At 47.7% G+C, this 23,081-nt stretch overlaps 1 protein-coding gene across 1 annotated transcript in view; it reads right to left on the bottom strand.

Annotated features, from left to right (window-relative positions):
* Positions 1 to 1,980: 1,980 nt before the first annotated feature.
* GFRA2 (GDNF family receptor alpha 2) overlaps positions 1,981 to 23,081 on the bottom strand; it is a 650,128-nt gene continuing 629,027 nt past the window's right edge. Inside the window, exons 8-9 of the mRNA XM_069617719.1 lie at positions 15,764 to 15,817; positions 1,981 to 3,347 (exon numbers count right to left, since the gene is read on the bottom strand). Coding sequence (XP_069473820.1) covers positions 3,231 to 3,347; positions 15,764 to 15,817 — 171 coding nt within the window. The 3' untranslated portion in view covers positions 1,981 to 3,230. The remainder of the gene's footprint in view (positions 3,348 to 15,763; positions 15,818 to 23,081) is intronic.

The following is a 23,081-nucleotide window of genomic DNA, read 5'->3' on the forward strand; positions in this document are numbered from 1 at the left end:
ATGCCCAATTCAAACTAAGCCAAGATTATAATTGTTTTACGATAGAAGGTGCTAAAATCAAAACCGTAAAGAAAGTTAAGACTTTGGGTACCTATATGGAGGAAAGTCTGGATAGTGAGGCACATGTTACCGCCATCACTACCAATACGAACTACCACCTAAAGGTTTTGAGACAACTAGCCCTGTTGATTTCGGTAGAAAATCGCATAAAACTTGTGAGAGCAGTAATACTGCCTCGCATAGACTATTGTAACGCACTGTTGGGGGGAGCTAATAAAGCTGACATCCAAATTTGCAAAAGATACAAAATGCAGCTGTTAGAATCATTTCCAGAACCCACCAGTGCGGCCAGAAGAAAACTTCACTGGCTTCCAGTGGCAGCTCGGATCCAATTTAAAATACTTACCACGTGTCATAAGTGTATTTTTGGAAACGCTCCGGCTTATTTGAAGGAAAAGATAAATGTCTATCAACCAACAAGAAGCTTACGTTCCTCGGCTGGGTCTCTGTTAGTTTTGCCCCGGATAAAAAGGTCTCGTGGCTTAGGTAAGGCCTTCTGTGTCCGAGGCGCGCAAGCCTGGAACTCTCTTCTGACACAGATGCGCCTGACAGAAAATCACCTTGCTTTTCGTAAACAGTTGAAGACTATATTGTTTGAATAGAATAATTCCAGCTCTGTTTACTACTACTTCTGTCTTTCGGCGCCTGACTGCCTGCGGGCTTTGGCGCCTTATAAATGTAATTAACATAACATAACATATGGGGTCTTGATCATACTTTTATGAAATACTTCTCTTCATGCTATGTAAGTACTCGCAATCTATTTTAATAAACTGTTTTCAACATATGAAGACTTTCCGGTATGAATACTGGACCTTTCTATTGGACCTTCTGCAAAAATCTGAAGAACTGGCTCTTCAACTAACACAGCACCTCATAAAATGCGCTACTCATCCTGATGCATATTCGTTCTTACCCAATGAAACTAGCGCCTAGATACCCGAGGGTTTTGTGTGCTGCAATAAGTGCAAAAATAAATAAATACATTCATTAAGTGAAAGAACTGCCGAGTAGTTTCTTCAATGGATCCATGCGGCCACATATGATCATGTTAACACATCTTGTTCCGACGACTGCAGTCACTTTGTGGGCAAGTGTCACTATTTGATGGACACTTGAGTACCCCCTGCAGTCCTGACTCATGGGTACCTTCTCATGCTTCAATCTGTCCATCAGGTGTCCTTTCCAGGGTAGCGGTTTCTAGAGAAAAGTTGAGAACTGAAGCATCACTGGCTTAGACCTATGCTAATAAAATCGCTTGGCTCTGTATGTTAAATGTACAAAGCCTTGTTCCTGCCAAACACAAACGTGTTCAAAGAATGAAAGGCCATTTCAACGCTTCCAGAATTCAAACCAGAGGCCAGATTACAGAAACTTTGCACTGGTGCAAGTTCAAAGTTTGCACGGTATTAGCAGTAGGGCAAAGTTTGCCATATTTTTAAAAACACTGGTACACATTAAAAAACCATTGCACCTCGACAAGTGCAGTTTGGCATATTAAAAGCACCAGGACAAAAATGGTACTAGTGCAAAAAAGATGCATTTTCACTACATTTTTGCACCAGGGCAGTTTCCCCTAGTGCTAATACGGAATGGTATTAGCACTAGGGCAAACTTTGCCCTGATGCAAAAATACATCAAAAATGTATCTTTTTAGCACTAGGGAAATGTTGGCCCTGGTGCTTTTAATATGCCACACTGCACTTGTCGAGGTGTAATGGTTTTTTAAATGTGTCCCAGTGTTTTTAAAAATAGGGCAAAGTTTGCCCTAGTGCAAATACTGTGCAAACTTTGCACCTGCACCGGTGCAAAGTTTCTGTAATCTGGCCCCAAATGGCATTAAGTTTCACACATCATAAGAATGATGCTTTATTCCACTAGACTGTCGGTCCAGATCTTCATACATAAAACAGGAAAGCGTTGGCTTGTTGTATTGTTTATTCAATCAGTGTTTCTTAAGAGTACGGTCTTTTTCTCGTCAACACAGACGAACAGGCCCAGTAAATTGAGGTTTTCTTCTTCCATTTGTTTTGAGTTTTTACTTGTTTATAGACATTGTTTAAAAAAAATAAACTTTACAGTAATACATTAGATTCTCTTTTTTTGTTCTTTAAAAAAAAAAGTAAGAAAGAAATAGGGAAAGGAAGAATAACACACCAGATATGACTATGAGTATACCCATATATGTATATATAGGCTGAATATATATATATACATATAGACAATGAAATAAGGGGGTATCAGACTAGCAACATAGTTTGTGGAGGGGATAGGAGCACGCTTGTGATGGTACAAAAAAATGATGGAACAAAATTCAGAAAAGAACAATCAGAACATTTGAACTTTTTCACGTTGTCTTGCGTTTTTTTTCATCAAATTTGATCAAACAACAAAAGTAATAGAAAGGAATATAATTCTGACAAAGCAACATTGTCTGCTTTCTGCAGCTCTCGCGTAGGTCTTGTGTTATTTTCAAAGTTACAGCACGTGTCCCATACAGGCATTGAGAAGGCGATAAGGCCGCCCGCTGAAAAATTAATTTGACTTTTGACCATAGATTTGAACCTGCGCAGATGATCTAATGGCTCTCAGAGGGGGCAGTGTCCGTATCCTCCTCCATATCCTGTATCTCCTACGAAGATGCAGACAGTGGAACAAGAGACCACACATGGCTGCCAAGGAGAGTTGAGAACTTTCGATGAACCTGCACACCAGCTCCTCCTTAGCGGTTCAGACCTGGGCAACGAGACGTTCCTAACCACTCCAGCTCGCACCTACTACAAGGCTCCCTTTTTCCAACTTTGAAGGTTTGGCTGACAATAAGCCAACAAATGCTCATCCCATCTCCAAAAGATTTCATATCCCTGCTTCGATCGCACAGTCTCCGTCACAGTTTTGGGTCTTTCTCTGAAATGATGGTCTCCGCCGCGAGGATAAAAGAATCGCTCGCATTTCAATCTACTCCAAGTCACGGTCCATACTTGAATGCCCTCCCCTTTTCATAGCGTCCATCAGTGACTCTGAACAAGATCGGTCCAGTTTTAAGTTGCAATATTGAAACCTGGGAGAAAATCAGTTTTTTCGTGTTTGAGATCAAATATTTGCAAACATTCTTCCCCCTCCCCAACCCCAGGTTCTTTCCGCTGTTGTCACATTCTTGCTTCCGGTTTTTATAAAGCAAATTTGATGATAAGGAAGGAGAACGCTGCCAGGAACCCCCAGGCATTCAGGTGGGCGGCGCATGACTTTTCATCGATGTAGCTCATGGTGTCTGTAGTTAGTTGTGTCTAAAAGAGAGAAAAAGTCATTTAATGTTTATAAGAGCAGGCACTTTTCACTTCCTGTTTTAAGATTCTGAACCTGTACGTGACATTTTGTCTTCATGTATAAAAAACAAAATCTCTCAATAAACATTAATACCAATTATAAAATAAAAGCATTAAAACACACAATTAAAATACTATTACAAACGGATTCATTTGTCCACTTTTGTACCCCTGTGTGACCAAGGCCTGTGGATATATTTTGCCACCCAATATATACCATGCGGGTCAGCAGTTCACTTGCAGAAATGCATTGCTTTACAACTTCTCTAATTGACCTATGATTAAAAAAAAGGTTTTAGGTAAACTACTTGTAATCCCCTAAATTCCTCACAGATTAGCATAAAATGTACCAGCGGCACCACAAAGGGCACAAAGAACACTATTAGGGCCAACCCAGTTTTTAGTAACTGCCGCTACCCTCAATATACCCAATATAAACTTTACAAAGAATGTTTTTGCCAAATGAGGTGTAATACGGTCAAGATATGTTTCATAACACACATCTTTTTTGCAGATAAAATATGCAATACCCAACCGTTTAGCAAAACATGATTCTTCCGTCCTCCTGTGCGATTGATTTAAAGCCGATTGTTTAACAGTTAAAACTGATGCACAATTCATGTTTGAGGGGTTGAACCACAGCCCTGATAATTCTAAAAAAAGCAATGACTTTTTTAATGTGTACCAACCACGACAAAGACACGCCCCCTATTATTGACAAAATATGTTTTAGTGCTTCTCTGTACACCGCAAGGCCAGGTGTGCTCCACATCCTAAGCCATGAAAAACTGGTTTTAGGGAGATATCGTCCCCAATTGGCCGCAGATCCAATTCCATCCGAAGTGGGGTGTTCAGAACCATCTGTGGCAGTGAAAGTAGACTCTTTAAAAACTCGTTTTCAATGGTCTGCCAAGGCCCATTATTGGAGAACCCCCTATCGGCACCACACAAAGCCGCAGCTTTTTCCTGCTTGTGATAAATGTCCGTGGCGGGTGAAACAGCACCCTTACGTTGCCTGCGGAAGAAGCTAAATGCCCTCGATTATATTTTGCAAGAGCAGTCAGAGATGTAGCCACCTGGGCACTCCATGAACAAGTCTCTGAACACCGAATGCCCAGATAATCAAAAGTCTCCACCTGTTCCAGTCTGGTCCCTTCCACAATGATACAAAGGTCACGGCTACACATGCTGTTAGGTCAGCAACTCAAGACCTTGTCTTTCCCAACATTGAGGGTTAAACCTGGATCTTTACACTTTCTAATAAAACAGCTCATTGTTTGTTTCAAACCCATAGGGGATGTTGAAAGTATTATGGTCTAATCCGCATAAAATAGGGTCGGCAGCCCCCCCAAACAATGTTGGGCCACGTCCTGAATGACTGCATTAATAAACGTCTTTCCCCACTTTAAAATTTGCTGTCCTTTCCCGCTAGACCAAACCTAACCACTGCTTGGTTCTTCCGGTAGAGTGATGGGGTGGCTAATATTAAGTGGCCTGGTACTTTATCAAAACCTGCCTAAGTAGTTTACTTTGAACCCCATCAAAAGCTGCCCTTTGATCAGCAAAGATGTCATACAACCTAACTTTCAATAATAAGGTAGATTTCGGTATTAGGAGAACGAGTCCACATCCTTGATCCAGGGTACTCAATCCTCTTCTGACGCCGGCCTGCATACTGCTGATAACCTGATTATCGTCAGCCCACTGCTGGAGATGTTTCAATAAGGCTTTGGCAACAACTTTGCCGGAACTGTCCAGCAGCGAGATCGGGCGATAATTCCCTGGGACCTCATTGTCCCCTTTTAAAAAAGTAAAAATGGGCACAATTACAATCTGTTGCCAAGACTTTCTGCTTATGCCACAGTATGGTTTTGGTGGGATGTGAGCTCCCATTGTTCTCCCTGATGTCCTATGCCACTCCTGTAAACAGGGCATTTATGGAGAGGAATGTGCACTACACTTGAAATAGATTTGGATTGTATTTTGAAGACATTTGGTCCTGTTTACTTAACCAAATATAGCACATCTGCACTGTTGAAACGCTGCAGAACTGTAAGACAACTACTGTGGTGATGACACAGTATCAAAGCTGAATAACCTAACATAACCTGCATCTCTCCTAGTCACTCTCTCAATGTTGCTACTCTCTACTGGCCCCCTGTTCAAATCACCTCTTTTCTCTCCAAGTGGGCTGACCTCTCTTCCTCTCTCCAGGCCTCAACCACTTAACTCCTCCTCCTGGGTGACCTCAACATCCACCTTGATTCTCCCTATCCCTCAGCGTTGCTCTTGCGCGACCACTGCGATTCCCTCTCCCTTTCTATCCTCCCCTCTGGCCCAACACACTCTGCAGAACACACACTTGATGTATTTACCTCCTCTGGGTTCCCCCTCTCTATCTCTCTATCCACTCCCCTTTCTTGGAGTGACCACGGCCTCCTCTCATCTTTCTCTCTCTTCCCCCAAGCCAAGCCTACCCCAACACTGCCACCTACCTTCTTGGACATCCAGCCAATGAAGCGTGTGTCAGTTGAGGCTTTTGCTGCCACCTTCTCTCCCCCTCCTCCACCTCTGGCTTTCTGAAATCCTGACACAGCCCTGTCTCTTCTCTACTCTACTATTTCTGATACTCTCGATGCTCTTGCCCCTGTCATGAGGATTCCTTTGAAGTCCAAAGCCAAGTGCAATTCCTGGTATAACTCTGACCTAGCTACACTTAAACGTAAGTGTAGGGCAGCTGAGAGAAAATGGAGGGATTCCTGTTCATCCTTTGACAAACTGGCCTGTCACCTACTCCAAGGCAATATCTACTCTCTCAGTACAAAGAAAAGAGTCCACATTCGAGCCTGGGTCTCTGCGGCATCTAACAAATCGGCCAAACTCTTTAAAATCTGCAAGGAGCTGCACAACCCTGCTACAGTCTATACCTCTACTCTTGCCTCTCAGGTCCTTTGCAATGCCCTTGCCTCTCACTTTATCTCAAAAACCCAAGACATCTTGTCCACCCTCTCCTCTCCCCTCTCCGTCTGTACTCGCTGACCCTCCTCCCATCATCCCCCACCCTGCTTCTCGTCCTTTCCTCTTTTCTCCCCTGATGAGGTTGCTAGACAAGTCCGATCTATGAAAGCCTTGTCAAAACAGGTACATCCCTGTTCAACTAAAACTATCAAGGACAACACTGATATACTCGCTCCGGCCCATGCCGATTTCTGCAACCACTCCTTTGCCTCAGGATCCTTCCCCTCCCCTCTTAAGCTCTCCCTTGTGCATCCCCTTCTCTAGAAACCCACAGCTGATCCTTCTTGTCTGGCCAACTATCGCCCAATTACCATTACCCCCTTTTTGGGCAAACTCCTTCAAAAGCTGGCCATCTCTCAGCTAAACCTTCAATTCTATTATGTTGGCTTTCTCCATGACCATCAGTCTGGCTTCAGGGCTGGAAGAAGCATGGAAACTGCTCTCCTGAACATCCGTGAGGATCTGCTTTCCAACCTTGACTCTAGCATTCCCTCGGTCCTCATCCTACAAGATCTCTCCTCTGCCTTCGACACGGTCAACCATATCATCCTGCTCAACCGTCTTCTTGATAACCTGGGTATCATCGATCAGGCTCTGGACTGGCTGACCTCTTTCCTCTCTGATCGACTCTTCCAGGTCCAACTTGGGTACTTCCTATCATCTATCTTCCTCTCCACCTGTGGTGTTATCCAGGGGTCTATCCTCTCGCCCTGGCTTTTCAACTAATACCTGGCAACTCTTGCCCGCTGTATTGCCATTTTCTGCTCAAACTTCCAGTGCTACACGGATGACACTCAACTAATATTCAGGCTGCCCACGGCCACATCCTCCACCTCTCTCATCTCTGAGTGCCTAACTGCCATTAAAGATTGGTGTGCTGCCAACTATCTTTGTCTGAATGCCACCAAGACAGAGACTTCTCATCGGCACACCATCACCATCCTTCCTCACAATCTCTGGCCGGCCTCCCTTAGCCCTCCTCCTTTCCCCACCTGTGAGGCCAAGAACCTTAGTGTCACCTTTGATTCCACACTTTCCTTCTCCGCCCACATCGCTGATGTCTCAAAAAAGTAAAACTTCTTATTGCACCTCCTCAGAGGTACTCTGCCTTTCCTCTCCTTCCCCCAGAAGCTCACTGTCTTACAAGCTCTGGTTCTCTCTAGGTTGGACTATTGCAACAGCCTCTTTCTTAATCTACCTGCCTCTACTCTCCGCCCTTTGCAACTTATCCAGAACAGGACTGTGAGACATGTCCTTGGCCTCAAGCCCTGGGATCTTATCTCTCCAGTTCTGAAATATCTCCATTGGCTCCAAGTGGATGCAAGGATTAAACTCAAGACCCTCTGCATTGTCCACAATGCTTTCTGGGGCCTGTGTCCAACATACCTTCAGCTACCCCTCAGCAAAAACCTCCCATCTCAAACTCTCCAATCCTCTACCTCTAACTCCCTCAGGGTCAGTGGTTTCTCAATGAAACAAGCTGGGGGTAGATCTCTGTCTCTGGCTGGGGCCTCTGCCTCCCTGCCACTCTAAAACTTGATGTCATGCATGCTGGACGCTACGCTCGTAGAACAGCTAGACCGTTCTACTCCAAATGGAGGCTATTCGATACGTTACCGGGAAAACGACGTTTACACTTTTCACGTCGCTAACTTCACGTGACTTTTGCTTCGTCACGTGAACTACGGTATCACGTATTTACGCAGCGTAGAAACTTCACTCGCTGCTTCTGATCGTCTCTATTGGCGTCGTGTAGCTGAACCTCTGATCTACATCCTGGTATATTCCTACAGCTACTTTTGGGCCTTCGATAGCGTGTGTTCCGCCACACGCTGATTCCTGGAGCTATCCCTTCGCGTGCTATTCCACACGCGCTCTTCATCTTCAAGTGCGGCCGGCCCAGGCTGCGTGAATCCTGCCCGCGTGTAAAGTCCACACGCGCTCTTTGTCTTCATACGCGGCTGGCCAAGGCTGCGTAAATCCTGCCCGCGTGTAACATCCACACGCGCTCTTCGTCTTCAAGTGCGGCTGGCCCAGGCTGCGTGAATCCTGCCCGCGTGTAAAGTCCACACGCGCTCTTTGTCTTCATACGCGGCTGGCCAAGGCTGCGTAAATCCTGCCCGCGTGTAACATCCACACGCGCTCTTCGTCTTCAAGTGCGGCTGGCCCAGGCTGCGTGAATCCTGCCCGCGTGTAAAGTCCACACGCGCTCTTTGTCTTCATACGCGGCTGGCCAAGGCTGCGTAAATCCTGCCCGCGTGTAACATCCACACGCGCTCTTCGTCTTCAAGTGCGGCTGGCCCAGGCTGCGTGAATCCTGCCCGCGTGTAAAATCCATACGCGCTCTTCGTCTTCAAGTGCGGCTGGCCAAGGCTGCGCGAACCCTGCCCGCGTGTAAATCCACACGCGCACGTTGTCTTCACACGCGGCTGGCCCAGGCTGCGCGATTCCTGCCCGCGTGTAAATCCACACGCTCACGTTGTCTTCAAACACTATTTTCTTCTAACTCCTGCATCTGTGGAATTAACAGAAGGATTGATCCCTAAGTGGGAAGGAAGCCTTTCAAGGATTATTGGAAGTGACTTTGAACTGAACTTGGGACGCTATCCTGTGGTGAATTCAACCCGTATCTAGCGTGAGCCTCGTTCCGTCCGGGATAAGTCTCCCTTACTAATTTTCCCTTCCCTGTCGTTTTGTTCTTCATTTCAAATCCATCAAGAGACTTCTGGATTGTTCTACCCAGAGATACAGGTCAGTGTGATCATTCCTGTCATTATCTAACTCATCATACTCAGGTTGGAGCAGTTATTCATGATACTTTAATTTGTCCTAGGCTGGATTACTATACCTTACCCACGCCCTTTCCAGTGATCCATCGCTCTGCCTGTTTTATCAGCCAGAGGGTTGTATCATTTGGAAGGTCTTTGTTGACTTCACGACTATCAAGTCGGGTGAACAGGGATCCGGAAGACCCTACCTCCTGTATCCTTTTGAATATTGTATCCTTTTCGGTTGATACTTTGGTGCATTCTGACACTTGAGGAGAACCATCTCCGGTTCCGGAAGCACCTCAAGACCTTCCTCTTTGCTTCTGCCTTTGCCCCCCCCTCTCCCCGGCTGATTCTATTCCCCCTCAGCACCGTGCACCTGGCCACCATCTGTCCTCCGGGCCCAGGTACCTGCTCACCCCACCACCCTCACGCAGTGCCTCCAGGCCACCCCTTGCACTGGGTCATTATCTGTACCCATACATCCCCCCTTTTCTTTGTGCACTTATTCAGACCAACCCAGCCTGCTGCCTTAAACCCAACACTTGCCACTTGCTGGCTGCACTACCATTGTTTGTTGCCTTTATTATTTATCAATGTATTATTATTTATCTGTTTTTCTCCTTGCTCCACACTGTCCTTTTCTCCCCCCTTCCATGCACTTCTCCCCCTCACCCTCTCCCATGCACTTGCACATTCTCAGTGTCACTGGGCCTAGTAAGGTCGCTGTTTGTTCTCCCCTGTTCCCCTTCCCATGCCCTGTCACACCCAGAAACACTTGTGTATGAGCACGATAGAAATAAAATATTAATATCAATATCTATAGCCATGAGTAGTGTTTACACCATTAGGATTCATGCCACTGTGCATAATGCAGGAATTCATCAGAGACATCAGACTCTGGGCATCTGCAGATGCATGTACACAAATACACGCAACTGCAATGTGTGCATTTGACCGCAAAGGTGAACGTGATTGGGAAAAATAATTATCACTGTGTATTCTCCAAGGCAGGCTCACTAATTAGGCGCCCGCACATCCTGCATTAATGACCTGGGGCTCTGCGTTCTGGTTTGCCAAGTGCACAACCACAAAGGGGAAATCATGACACCCTTTGTATCTGTGTCCCACTGTGTAGCTTATTACAGTTCAACAATATGCACACTTTCACCTTCAACAGAAGTACAACATATATACAAATATATATTGTTTAACTACAAGAACTCACACAGAGGACCTGTCCACCGGGTCAGGACTTTTGCCGAGAGCAGCCCGAGACCTCTTCTTACACTATGTTCATTTGTTTATTTCATGTTGTGTTGTGTTATTGGGATTTGCACCATGCACTGCTGCCATCTGCATTGTCTCCAGAAATTCAGGCTGGTTTTAAAGAGAGCAGGGTTTGTTAAGTCAGTGAGGAGAGAGGGAACATGCAAGATAGCTTTGCTGCTCTGTGAAAGCGTGCAGAATTCTGCATGCAGTCCTGTTTCTAGGTTTCCTGTGTTGAGAGCATAGAGGCGATTGTGCCTAGAAGGGAGCCTTAATTGGCCGAGGTGCTAAGATACATTGCCTGGAATGTTATAGGTAAGATGATTGTAGAGATGTAGAGTTCTCTTGTGTGATGCCTGTTGAGAGTGTAATTATATTAACACGCGTGATTGGATTCCTTTTTATCTGTGTAGTGTGTTTGAGCACAGAGGTTAAGGTGGTTAATGTGGGGAGGTCAGCGGAGGGCAATTCGGATTGTCAACTTGTGGACATGGCTATGACTCAGTAGTGCTACCCTTCAGGTGGTATTCATGATATGCCCTAAGACCCCCTGGAATGGGCTGCTAAATCAGACAGTAATAATCATAATAATAATAATTTAGCATTTATATAGCGCTACAAACCCTCAGGTATCTGAGTGCTGCTTATTATTACCCACAGTGTGTGGTGCTCATTTTTCGACCTCGGAAAGATGGAAGGGACAGTTTGACCCTGCTGGGATTGGAACCTGCGTCAGCAGGCTCTGCATAGATGTCAAAGCGAGCGCTCTACTCGCTGTGCTATCGGACCGCCGTGGACAGTGTGCAGTGACTGGTCATTTATGAGAGTTGGGGAAGTAGAGGGAGCACACAGCAGTGGGCACCAAGTAATAGGTCTGCGACAATCATTCCCATGTGGAGTTCAGAGCAGGGATTCCAGAGAGGGCAGAGTCCTAGGCTCTCATTACTGTGGCACACGCTGTAGCACGGGCCAGTCCCTCACAATGTCCGTGCCTCTTTATTACATGAAAAACCTGCAGAATAGTTTGTCTTTGTGCAAGTGTGAAATAAATATGACTTGTTCAACCAGGCCCTGTGCACCTTGGTAGTTGACATGGAAAAGGGACTACTGAGATATGGAGTTGTAAAATATAGGCAAGGTAAGGGCTGACTTTGCAAATGTGCAGGTTAAGACTTTGTCATCCTGTGGCGCCTTTAAACAAGCTGACCCCCTACATTTACATAGCCAGACCTATTGGTTTTGCACATTCTTTCTATAAGTGTAGCCATGAAGGGTTGGCAGAATTGCAAACATTTTTATTGGAGGGTCACAATCTATCAGCCCCAATTTCTTACGCCGCGCGAACGGTGGCAGCCATAGACATTTATAGTAATAATAATAATGCTAGCGATCAGAGCAACACAAAAAACACGATGTGGAGCAGCACAACATTGGAAAACACATCAATGTACCAAGGAACATGGAAACAAAGCAATCTTTTAAAAGCAGCATTCCGCAACATTCATCCTGTTCCAGAGACTTGTACAACATGTCTGCCACTGTAGCAGAGCCCTCCCCATGAGGCAAAGAGCAGCTGAAGGAAACAAGGGCCCACAAAATAAAAAGGCTTAAGAGCTCTGGCAGAGAGCTAGAGCTCTCTCTAATCAAACCTAAAAACAACCCGATCAAAAAAGAAATGTTAAGGAAATAGCTTCCTTCAATAGCAAGAGTTTATGGTTCACCCATGGTGCCACCGTGCAGCCTGGCTATGCCGAGAGTGCCCATCTGTTTTCCAGGATTGCGCTCTTGGTAAGAATGTTTTTACTTTGTACCAAAATGCTGAATCCAGTGATTTTGAAAAAGTGACCACATTTCTATGTTAGGGTATTTTTTATAAAGGTGTGCACGCTGCATATTGGCAGCTTCTGACTTCCAGTGCGTGCTGTTGCAGGTATAACTGTGCTGTGCATTACTCTGGCGAGATCCTCTTCCTACGTGGCCAGTCTTAACATTTTGCTTCATAAAACAGAGGTGTTCTTTACCCTATGCTTCAGATGACCTGGCCCTTCTTTCCAGAAATTGACTTTTGCAACGGAGACGGTGGGACTCCATTGCCTCACATGTTTGTAGTTCTCGGTACTGTAAGTTTATATGTATATTTTGTCCCAATGTCCGCCCTTGACTTCTAGTGATGGATCAACCCATTGCTTAGGCCCTACGGAGGACTCCTAATGCACACCTCTGCCGCTTACACGATTGGTAGGGCCTTCACTAATCGGCTATGGTATGTTACGGAGGACTCCTAATGCACACCTCTGCCGCTTGCACGATTGGTAGGGCCTTCACTAATCGGCTATGGTATGTAATGGAGGACTCTTAATGCACACCTCTGCTGCTTACACGATTGGTAGGGCCTTCACTAATCGGCTATGGTATGCAACAGAGGACTCCTAAAGCACACCTCTGCCGCTTAATGCACACCTCTGCTGCTTACACGATTGGTAGGGCCTTCACTAATAGGCTATATGATACGGAGGACTCCTAATGCACACCTCTGCCGCTTACACGATTGGTAGGGCCTTCACTAATCGGCTATGGTATGTAATGGAGGACTCTTAATGCACACCTCTGCTGCTTACACGATTGGTAGGGCCTTCACTAATCGGCTATGGTATGCAACGGAGGACTCCTAAAGCACACCTCTGCCGCTTAATGCACACCTCTGCCGCTTACACGATTGGTAGGGCCTTCACTAATAGGCTATGGTATGCAAAGGAGGACTCCTAAAGCACACCTCTGCCGCTTAATGCACACCTCTGCCGCTTACACGATTGGTAGGGCCTTCGCTAATAGGCTATGGTATGTTACGGAGGACTCCTAATGCACACCTCTGCCACTTACACGATTGGTATTTGTATTGTCTATGGGCCTCATTACGACTCAGGCGGTAAGGGGTTTACGGCAGCGTAAACAGCGCCGACCCTTACCGCCTGATTCCGAGGCCCCTTAGCGCCATGGCGGATTTAACACCTGCTTTTAGCAGGTGTAAAAAATCAATGGCGCTAAGGGACCATGTTGTTAATTACGCCACCGTAATTTACGGTGGCGTAATTAACGCCTTCCCCACTCCCATTATGCCCTATGGGGCAAAAATGGGAATGGGGAAGGGTAAATGGGGATTGGGGACTTACTGCCCCGCCGACCTCGGAATGGGGCGGTAAGTCCGCCAACCACCATGGCGTAAACGTAGTTTACGCCATGGTGGTAAAGGTACGACCCAGGCGGTAACTTACCACCTGGGTCGTAATGAGGCCCTATGAATTTGGATACCGAAGAGAGGTTCTTCAGGAAGCTCCGCCCGGTTCGCTTGCTGCAAGCTGCGCCTGCATTAGTGCAAACGAGCTGTGGCAGATCGATAGCTCAATGCAGTGGGCAGGCAGTGGGACATCTGGCAGCACTTACAATTCAGCACTTTGCTGATACATACAAATAACCCAGGAATAAAATCCCCACCAAGAAGTAAAACTAAGGAGGCAAACTTTGCATGTTTATAATTTAAATGAACTGAAAGTGTCAACACATAAAAAATACAATGAAGACAGTAGAAATCACAAAATGAACTATCATAAATAAATGTAAAATGGCGACAGCACGCCTTTTGAACAATTTCAGAAATTCTCATTTAAATAGAAGTACGTCTATGTTTCATGTCGGTATTAAAATGTGGCAATCAAAATACACCAGTGAGAAGCCCCCATGTCTACCAGCCGCCCTCCAAAACCAACCCCTGCAACTCAGAGTGTAGATTACTTTATTAAGTGGCAGTACTGCGGCGTACATGCTTGCACTGTGATTGCGGCAGTCGTTTCTTTCTTTTAAATACTATAATTATCTATTCAAATTTAAAACAATGGCTTCTGCTTAGTGTTTAGTTGTAAATATTTAGAGTAAATTAGAAATTCTAAATTCTAAACACTCACGGCCTGATTCATGGATTTTTTTGCACGCTGCAAAGTGACTTTGCGCTGCTGAAAAGTCACTTTGCACTGCCAACACAAAGGTTAATTCATGGAACTGTGAATTTCTGCAGTGCAAAGTCAGTCAGAGCAAAGTCATTTTTTGAAGTACAAAGTCATTTTGCACTGACTTTCCAGTTCCATGAATTAAAGTGTGTGTTGGCAGCGCAAAGTCACTTTGCACGGTGCAAATAAATCCATGAATTGGGCCCTAAGTGTGTGCTGAGACTCTGTACGAGTATTAGCGCCTTTATTAAAACCGTTTTGTCTCATGAAGAGTGTTCACTTGCAGCTTAGAACAAAGCACACAAACACACATCATGTAACACCACATTGAATGCATGAGTAACACACACACGCACGGGACCTATGACAGTTATAATCAGCGCCATATATGTATGCTGTTGCACATTTCTTTTACCTTTGTTCAAAGATTTATTGTACTGTATGTTACTGATACATTGATTGTGGCAGGACGGTTTATTAAAGCTAATTTATTGCATCTTGTTAATTAATCAGTTGCATTTTGTCCATTTTATTTGTGTTTGTATTTATTGTATTTATATAGCGCCTTAATCCAAGGCGCTTTATTTATTTATATGTACTTTTATGGTTGATTAACCAAAATAAAGTTGATGATGATAATCAGTGCCAGTGAGAATCAATGACTACAAGCAGTCTCCGGAATGTCTCAAAATAGATGGTCAGCACCTGAGATCAAAGCATCTCCTAGGCAACTGCTTAGTCCTCCTGTGTTGAGGAACACATTCATATCCTCTCCATTGCAAAAGGCCTCTGGCCTAGGGGACTGAGGGCTACGGCTGTGCACTCATTGACATGTTCAGGAGGTAGGTACTGCCTCAAAATGAACACTTCACTCTTTTAATGGGTGTGTGGACTCTGTGACCTGCCCTGATCATTAATGCGAAGGAAGATCCCCCATCATCATTTTACAGAAACTTCCTGTCATTGGTTACCTTATTCACTCATCATTTGTCAGAGAAGCTGGAGCAGTCCTCGCTTCCACCCTATGGGAATTCTGAAGAGTAGCTATGACTAGGAACCTATGACTCCCTGCAGCCCAGTGGTCTGATATTGTGGGAGACCTAACCAGTGGTTACCCTAACCTCTTTCCATGAGCTTGCAGGGTTTGGACTCCAAGCCCAACTCATCATTGACTCTCTGGAGAAGGATGAACTCTAGCAGACTAGAATAGGTTCCTTCTCTAGAGAGCGTGAGTTCCTTCCAATCAAACACTGAGTGTAGTCCCTGGTGCTCCTCATCGCATAGGACCTAGGCTTGGCATAGCTTGAGGTGTGGCACTTACTTCTGAGATGCAGAGACTTGGGTCCTTGGATTTGTTGAGCTTTGGTCCGTACTCCTAGGATGAAAGACAAAAAAGAGCGTTATAATCATATTCCCATTATTGTGCATAGGACAGTACTCTGGATGCCATAAGGTGACCTCTGGACCTAGGGTAAACCCAGCCATGACCGGAACAACGTGCCCATACTAGATGGTAATGGAGAAAAGGGTGAGGGAGGCAGCTAACACTCTCTACAATTATCGGACCACCAAACTAGTTAAAGATGTTCTGCGTAGGAATGATGCCAAAGCTTAGTGTCATGGAGTGAGTATTTACCTATATCAATCCCTGCCCCCAGGAAACCCAAACAAATCATGCGGAACTCTTCTTACACGAAGCTCACAGGATGGGGAAATGCTTTCTTCACATGAGAGACAGGATGGGAGAAGCTGCCTCTGCCCAGGCAAAGGAGAGGAGACTCCTTCTAGAAGGCAGGCACAGGAGAGGAGACTCCTTCTAGAAGGCAGGCACAGGAGAGGAGACTCCTTCTAGAAGGCAGGCACAGGAGAGGAGACTCCTTCTAGAAGGCAGGCACAGGAGAGGAGACACCTTCTAGAAGGCAGGCACAGGAGAGGAGACTCCTTCTAGAAGGCAGGCACAGGATGGAAGACTCCTTCTAGAAGGCAGGCACAGGAGAGGAGACTCCTTCTAGAAGGCAGGCACAGGATGGAAGACTCCTTCTAGAAGGCAGGCACAGGAGAGGAGACTCCTTCTAGAAGGCAGGCACAGGAGAGGAGACTCCTTCTAGAAGGCAGGCACAGGAGAGGAGACTCCTTCTAGAAGGCAGGCACAGGATGGAAGACTCCTCGGATACCGAGAGTCAGGAGATCGGAAAATCCTCCTCATTCACAGGCACATGATAGGAGGATTCTCCCTTAGGTCAGGCACAGGATGGGGGAATTCCCCTCTAACCCAAGCAAATGAAGGACGAATTCTCGTTTCCCCAAAGAACAAGATGGGAGAAGGCACAGGGTGGACGGAGCCTCTGATACGAACTCCCGGCACAGACTGGGAGAATCCTCCTGTAGTGGGCCTAGGTGGTTTATGCCCCAGTACAGTCACTGTGCTGCCCCAATGCTCTTTTGTTTGTCGCTGCCATCCCTGGTCACTACATTTGCTTTGAAGAATGTTGTTGTGTCTGAAAGTGCTTAGAAGGAAAATGTAGCATGTCCGCACTAGTTATAAATCACCAAAACAAACAAACACACTAGGTGTGAGAACATCTCTGCTACTCAAAATATAGGGTGGGAGAAGACTTTTTTTCATCAAGGGGTCAGGGCTGGAGAAAAGCCTACGTACCTCCTGCCAAAGGTGAATTTGAGCAGCAGTTTTAATTGACAAGACCCATTCGTCCATTTTCTATGAGGGAATATGGCAGAACACTGGCTGCGCGTGAGGCACCCGAAGCTTCACTTTCATAGGATTTTTAGTGATCTAGAGAGAGGGCTCTAACCGGTCCCGGGTGGCAGTCTCCCAAAACCTCAATCGAGCCAGGGCTCACTCTACCCCCAGACAACCATGACAACTTGTTCTTTTCTTTCCGCGTGCCCGTGACTAGCCAATGTCACGTTGCACTCTGATATTACTCAGGTGATGGATTTCGTTTGTTTCATTCATAGACTTCTTGACGAGAAGGGCTTTATGCGTCAATGAGTCTCTTTTATAAAGAAAAAATAAATTGTGCACCTATGAAAGAGCACAGTGCGCTGCAACACGTGCTTGCTAGCGCAAGGCTCGGGGTGAGATGATCCCTAGCAAGTGACGGTAAAAAAATATCACATTTTCGTTGTGTGTAGTGCTAGTGATCCGATGATTTGAACCCGAGCCCTGCGGAGGATAAGCCAGTGTCGCATCAAACTGTGCTGTTACGTAGGTGCTTCATTTCATTTGTTTCATTCAATTAACAGCTTGACACAGTCTATTGCATGAAACAAAACGAACTGAGCACCAATGAAACAGCACACTGAAATTTGGCAATGGCTTCCCACCGGCAGGGTAAATCCCCAGCGGGAGATTTAAAGTAAAAAAAAGTAACCCAACAACTTTTCTTTTTTATTGTCCTCAGCCGGGGACACTTGAGGCCACGCCTATAATTTAGGCCGCCCACCTCTCTATTGCTCACCTCACTATGCTGTGCCTTATGCACGTGGCCTCTGCGCGAGTTCCTGTACAGTGGAGTCAGGTCGAGCCCCATAAAGGCGCGGGCTGCCGCAATGGAGCTGCTGCGCGCCTCGCGGAGCATGCAGTGGAAACATAACAAGTCATTACTCTTGCATGCCAGACCCAATTAGCGCTTTCCCAGGGGTGACGGACTGTACGCCTGTCAGGGGCACATCGCCCTGGGGAGGAAATGACATCAGAAGGAGACTAGCCAATAGGAACACGTGCAGGAGTCGTGACAGGCCGCTGCCTCAGAATGTCCGGTAATGCTCTGATTACTTACCGGTAATCTTCATTACTCCTAGTCCTACTCTTCCTCGTCACAGTACTTACTTCATGAGGCACCCGCCTCCGACACAGGACCTTCTTCTATTTCTTTAAATCCCTATAACTCCTCCCCCACATCCATGTCACTCAGTTTCATATTACCAAGCCGGAGCATGGGACCTTCCCCGCAGGGAGGGTGAGGAGGGTCGTCAGTACTGTGACGAGGAAGAGTAGGACTAGGAGTAATGAAGATTACCGGTAAGTAATCAGAGCATTACCTCCACGTCCACTCTTCCTCGTCCCAGTACTTACTTCATGAGGTATACCAAAGCAGCAACGGGGAAAAGGTCCCAATGAGACACAGAGCCAAAAACAGTGCAGCAAAACACACCCACAATAACTTTTAAATCACATCCCCACAGACAAAAACTCCAACCACGAAGGAACCAACCCCCGAGTGGGAGAAACTCAACCCATAGCGGCTGATGAAAATGGCTAGACCAGCCAAGGCGGCAGCCATACAAATCTCTTGCAGAGAAAAACCCTCCTTGCATCGGCCCAGGAAGCCGCGAAACCCCTGGTAGACCGCCCCTGATTGTGCGCAGGCACAGGCAGGCCAGAAGCCACATAGGCCCTAGAGATCACAACCCGGAACCACCGGAAAATGGAAACCACAGATGTGTTATGCCCAGCCCCAGCCGGACCACAAGCAATCAGAAGACTATCGGATTGGTGGAAAAGGCAAACCAAGCCAAATACTCCAACGCGTCCCGCCGGACATCAATGTTAAGCCGAGCCACCTCCTCAGGCGTTCTTGGATCATGAAAGAAGTCAGGGAGAACCAGACCCTGAGAGGTGTGAAACCCGAGAGACAACTGAAGGGAGAAACATCGGACCACACCCCGGCACCACCGAGTCTGGCAGCACCCTCAGGAAAGGAGCGTGACATAAGAGAGCCCCAATCTCCCCAAGCCTACGGGCAGAAGTGAGGGCAATAAGAAAAGCAGATTTCAGTGTAAGATGTTTGATATCAATCCCGGAAAAGGGCTCAAAAGGAGGCCCATGAAGGAACCGTAATACAAGAGGGAGATCCCAAGAGGAAAGCCCTTTATCAGCACAAGGAAGGGAAGAAGAAAAAACCCTGGATCAACTTCCCCACCAACACCTCCCCATCCAAGTGACCGTCAGAGTCCCCCAAAAGGAATTTCATGGAGGCCCACTGAGAACGAAGCCTGGAAAAACTGCCAGGCCCCTGTCAAAACCCCTCCTGGAGGAACCGAAGGATAGCAGAGGCCAGAACGCAGGGGAGGGATCCCAGACCGCCCATACCAGTCTCGGAAATGGCCCCAATGTCTGCCTAACACCTTCAGAGTGGAGGGTCTAAGAGCATCCATTTTGACTCAACTACAGGATCTGAGAACCCCTGAGATATCAACCTAGACTGAGCAATAGCCACATCGCCCATTGCATCCGGTGGAATTCTAACCGCAGATCCCCTTGAAGGGGACACGGCCACCTCGGAACCAGCCAAGGTTCCTAGGAACGAAGCTCCAACAGAGAGGGGAGCCAACTCCGGCGGCACCAGAACAGAGCTAACAACAACACAGTCACCCTGGACACTCAGATGCGCCAAACCACCCGCGGCAGAAGGGGGATAGGCGGAAAGGCATAAAGGAAAACCCCAAGGCCACTGTACAGAGAGGGCGTCCATCCCCCAACCCCCTCAACCTGAAACCGAGAGCAGAAGAGGGGAACTTCTGCTGAGGCCGGGGATGCAAACAGGTCTAGAACCAAGGACCCTAATCTGACACAGGTCACTGCAAAGACCTGGGCCAACAGGACCAGTTCTGCAGAGGAGTGAAACAGGCGTCTGAGAAGATCCGCTTGAACATTGTCCACCCTTCTGATACGTGAGGCCAGCAGATACACCAGATGATATTCCTCCCAGGTGCCTATCAGCGCTGCCAGAGCATTCAAGGAACAGCCGGAACCCCTTTTGCAGTTGACATATGCCAAGGCCGTCGTATTGTCCGATCGGACCAAAAACCGCCGACCGTCCAGCAACTCCTCGAAGTACACCAGAGCTTGCACAATGGCACAACTCTTGCCAATTGGATGATCACCGGCTCTCCCCAGATCTCACAACCCTTGAGCTGAGAGGACCCCCAATGTATACCCTTTCTGCTGGTGTTGGTAGTAGGAGAGGTCACAGGAGGAAGGACCATGCACACCTCAGCCTGTAGACCTGAAACCCCCCGCCACCATAGCAGGGACACACACAGCGCTGGGGACACTGAAAACAAAAACTACGAAAGCCGAGATGTCGGGAGCCAGTGGGAGAGAGTATAAGACACCAGGAGACGTAACCGAAGACAGGCTCAAGGAACTGGAAAACATGCAAGACGCCACGTGTCCCGTAACTTCAGCAACAGGTGAGTCGAGACATACTGCCTTCTGAGAACCCAGCCCAGAACAGCCAGCAAGCGCCCCCCCTGCACAACATCCAGAGTACGCTCTCCCCAGACGTCCGGACAAGCAGTGCAGGGTCTTGAGACCCATAAGCAGGTGACACATCCTAGAAGGCATAGGGACCAGGATCACCCGCAAGTAGAAAACTTGACCCTGAACAGGGAGAGGAACAGGCAAGACGGTAACCCACAACAACCGTTCGGAGAGAACGGATCCCATGGCCAACTACTTGGACCGTGAGCTGGGTACCAAAGTCCTAACCATGCAAACCTGGACAGGAGGAGACAGGAACGGCAACTGATACCCCCTCCAGAAGGAGCCCATTACCCAGGAAGCCGAACCCCACCGGTCCCATACACCTCCGAGAAGATAGAGACGAGGAGCCAGGGAAAACCGCCAGTCACTGCACTTGCACCAGAGGGAAATCACAGGACGTTGAAACAGGCCTGCGCCACAATATAACAGCATGCTTGTCAGCCCACAAAAAGATTTGACCTATCAAAAGGAAGATACTGGACAGCCCAGAAGTCCAGCAGACTATGGCCCCCTCAGCCGACAGAGGAGCCACCAGGCTGGCGTCAAAAGGGCAGAGTACTGTCACAAAGTGGGGCAAAGCAATCCCGGATAGCCGACATCAAAGGCAACCCCCTACCTGAGGTATGCCTATACTTGAAAACCCAATGAAGTGACATCCCCCTCCACCGGCACCAGGGGCTCTGAGAACCCCTCTAAGCACAGACATGTGCCACCATGTGCCCTATCACTTCCCACAAGTCTGAGAGGAGGCGTGAAAGCAACACGTCAGCACCGGAGGACCTAGGGCCTAAAAGAAGAGACACTGGGAACCCCCTGCATGGCCGTTACTTCCATGATGCATTTTCCATAATCCCATGCTGGACAAGGGAAAAACAAATCAACTCCTTTGACTTTCCCTTGCGCAGTTTAGAGGAAGAGGACAGGACAAGGAGTCTGCGTCCATAGCTAGCACAGACCCAAACACACCACTAACACACCACATGACTGGGAGGTGGCTTGAGCCCTGTATCCAGTAGCTGGTAGCCCCATGCTCTAAATCGTTCCAATGCGTCGGTCTAGGAAGGATGAAGGACCGAGTCAGCACCGCTGAGACTCGAACCCGAAGTGTAGACTATGCCAGGCCGGTACCCTTCCGGCCGCTTGCAGACGTGTCCAAAATCTGCGCCGTATTCACAGGCAGCACGCAAGGAATGCAGCCACCATCCGGTGCATACTGGGCTGTGTGTGTCTGAGGAGCTGGTGGTATGTGACATGTCTGTGACAGAACAGAGCCCCGCACTTTCAAATACTCTGTCACAGTCACCCCACGACAAGAAGCAGAGAGTCCTCACAACAAAAAGGGAAGGCTAGCCCATACTGCCAAGTGCTTGCCATCATTTCCAATAAAGATGTGTACACAGAGCACGAGGTAACGGCCTTTCAAAGGAGTCAAGATGGCCATACCAGCAAGAGAGGGGAAAACATCAAGCACAGTCCTCCCCTCTCCTTACCTTCCCCCAGAGAATGCAGCTGACATCCGGTGCATCCTGGGCCGTGTGTCTCTGAGGAGCGGGTGGTATGTGGCATGCCTGCGACAGAACAGAGCCCCCGCACTTTCAAATACTCTGTCACAGTCACCCCACGACAAGAAGCAGAGAGGCCTCACAACAAAAGGGAAGGCTTAGCCCACACTGCCAAGTGCTTGCCATCATTTCCAATAAAGATGTGCACACAAAGCACGAGGAAAACGGCATGTCGAAGGAGTCAAAATGGACATACCAGCAAGAGAGGGGAAAACATCAAGCACAGTCCTCCCCTCTCCTTACCTTCCCCCAGATAATGCAGCTAACATCCGGTGCATCCTGTGCTGTGTGTGTCTGAGGAGCGGGTGGTATGTGACATGCCTGCGACAGAACAGAGCCCCCGCACTCCCAAAGACTCTCTGCCACTGTCACCCCACGACAAGAAGCAGAGAGGCCTCACAACAAAAGGGAAGGCTAGCCCATACTGCCAAGTCGAATCAAGACGGCCAAAACAGGAGGAGAGGGGAAAAACATCAAGCCCAGTCCTCCCCTCTCCTTACCTTCCCCCGGGCCGTGCAGGACCCGGGACACAATGCTCACGCTGCGGTCCGGAGCCCAGCAAAGAACCGAGCGAGGCAATCCAGCTCAACTGTGACCCCAAGCCCCGCAGGGGGCCCAGGAGCAGTGCCGCACCTGAGGGAGCCGAGGGCCCCGCCACACAGCCCCCCCCAGGGGGCCAGCAATCGGTGCTCCATGGTGCCCCACACCGGGAAGAAAAAGTCCAACCTGCCGTAGGCAGGAAAAATTAAAACTGAGTGACATGGATGTGGGGGAGGAGTTATAGG

Source organism: Ambystoma mexicanum, chromosome 10, assembly GCF_040938575.1.
Source record: "Ambystoma mexicanum isolate Mex_15411 chromosome 10, UKY_AmexF1_1, whole genome shotgun sequence".
Classification (NCBI taxonomy): Eukaryota; Metazoa; Chordata; class Amphibia; order Caudata; family Ambystomatidae; genus Ambystoma; species Ambystoma mexicanum.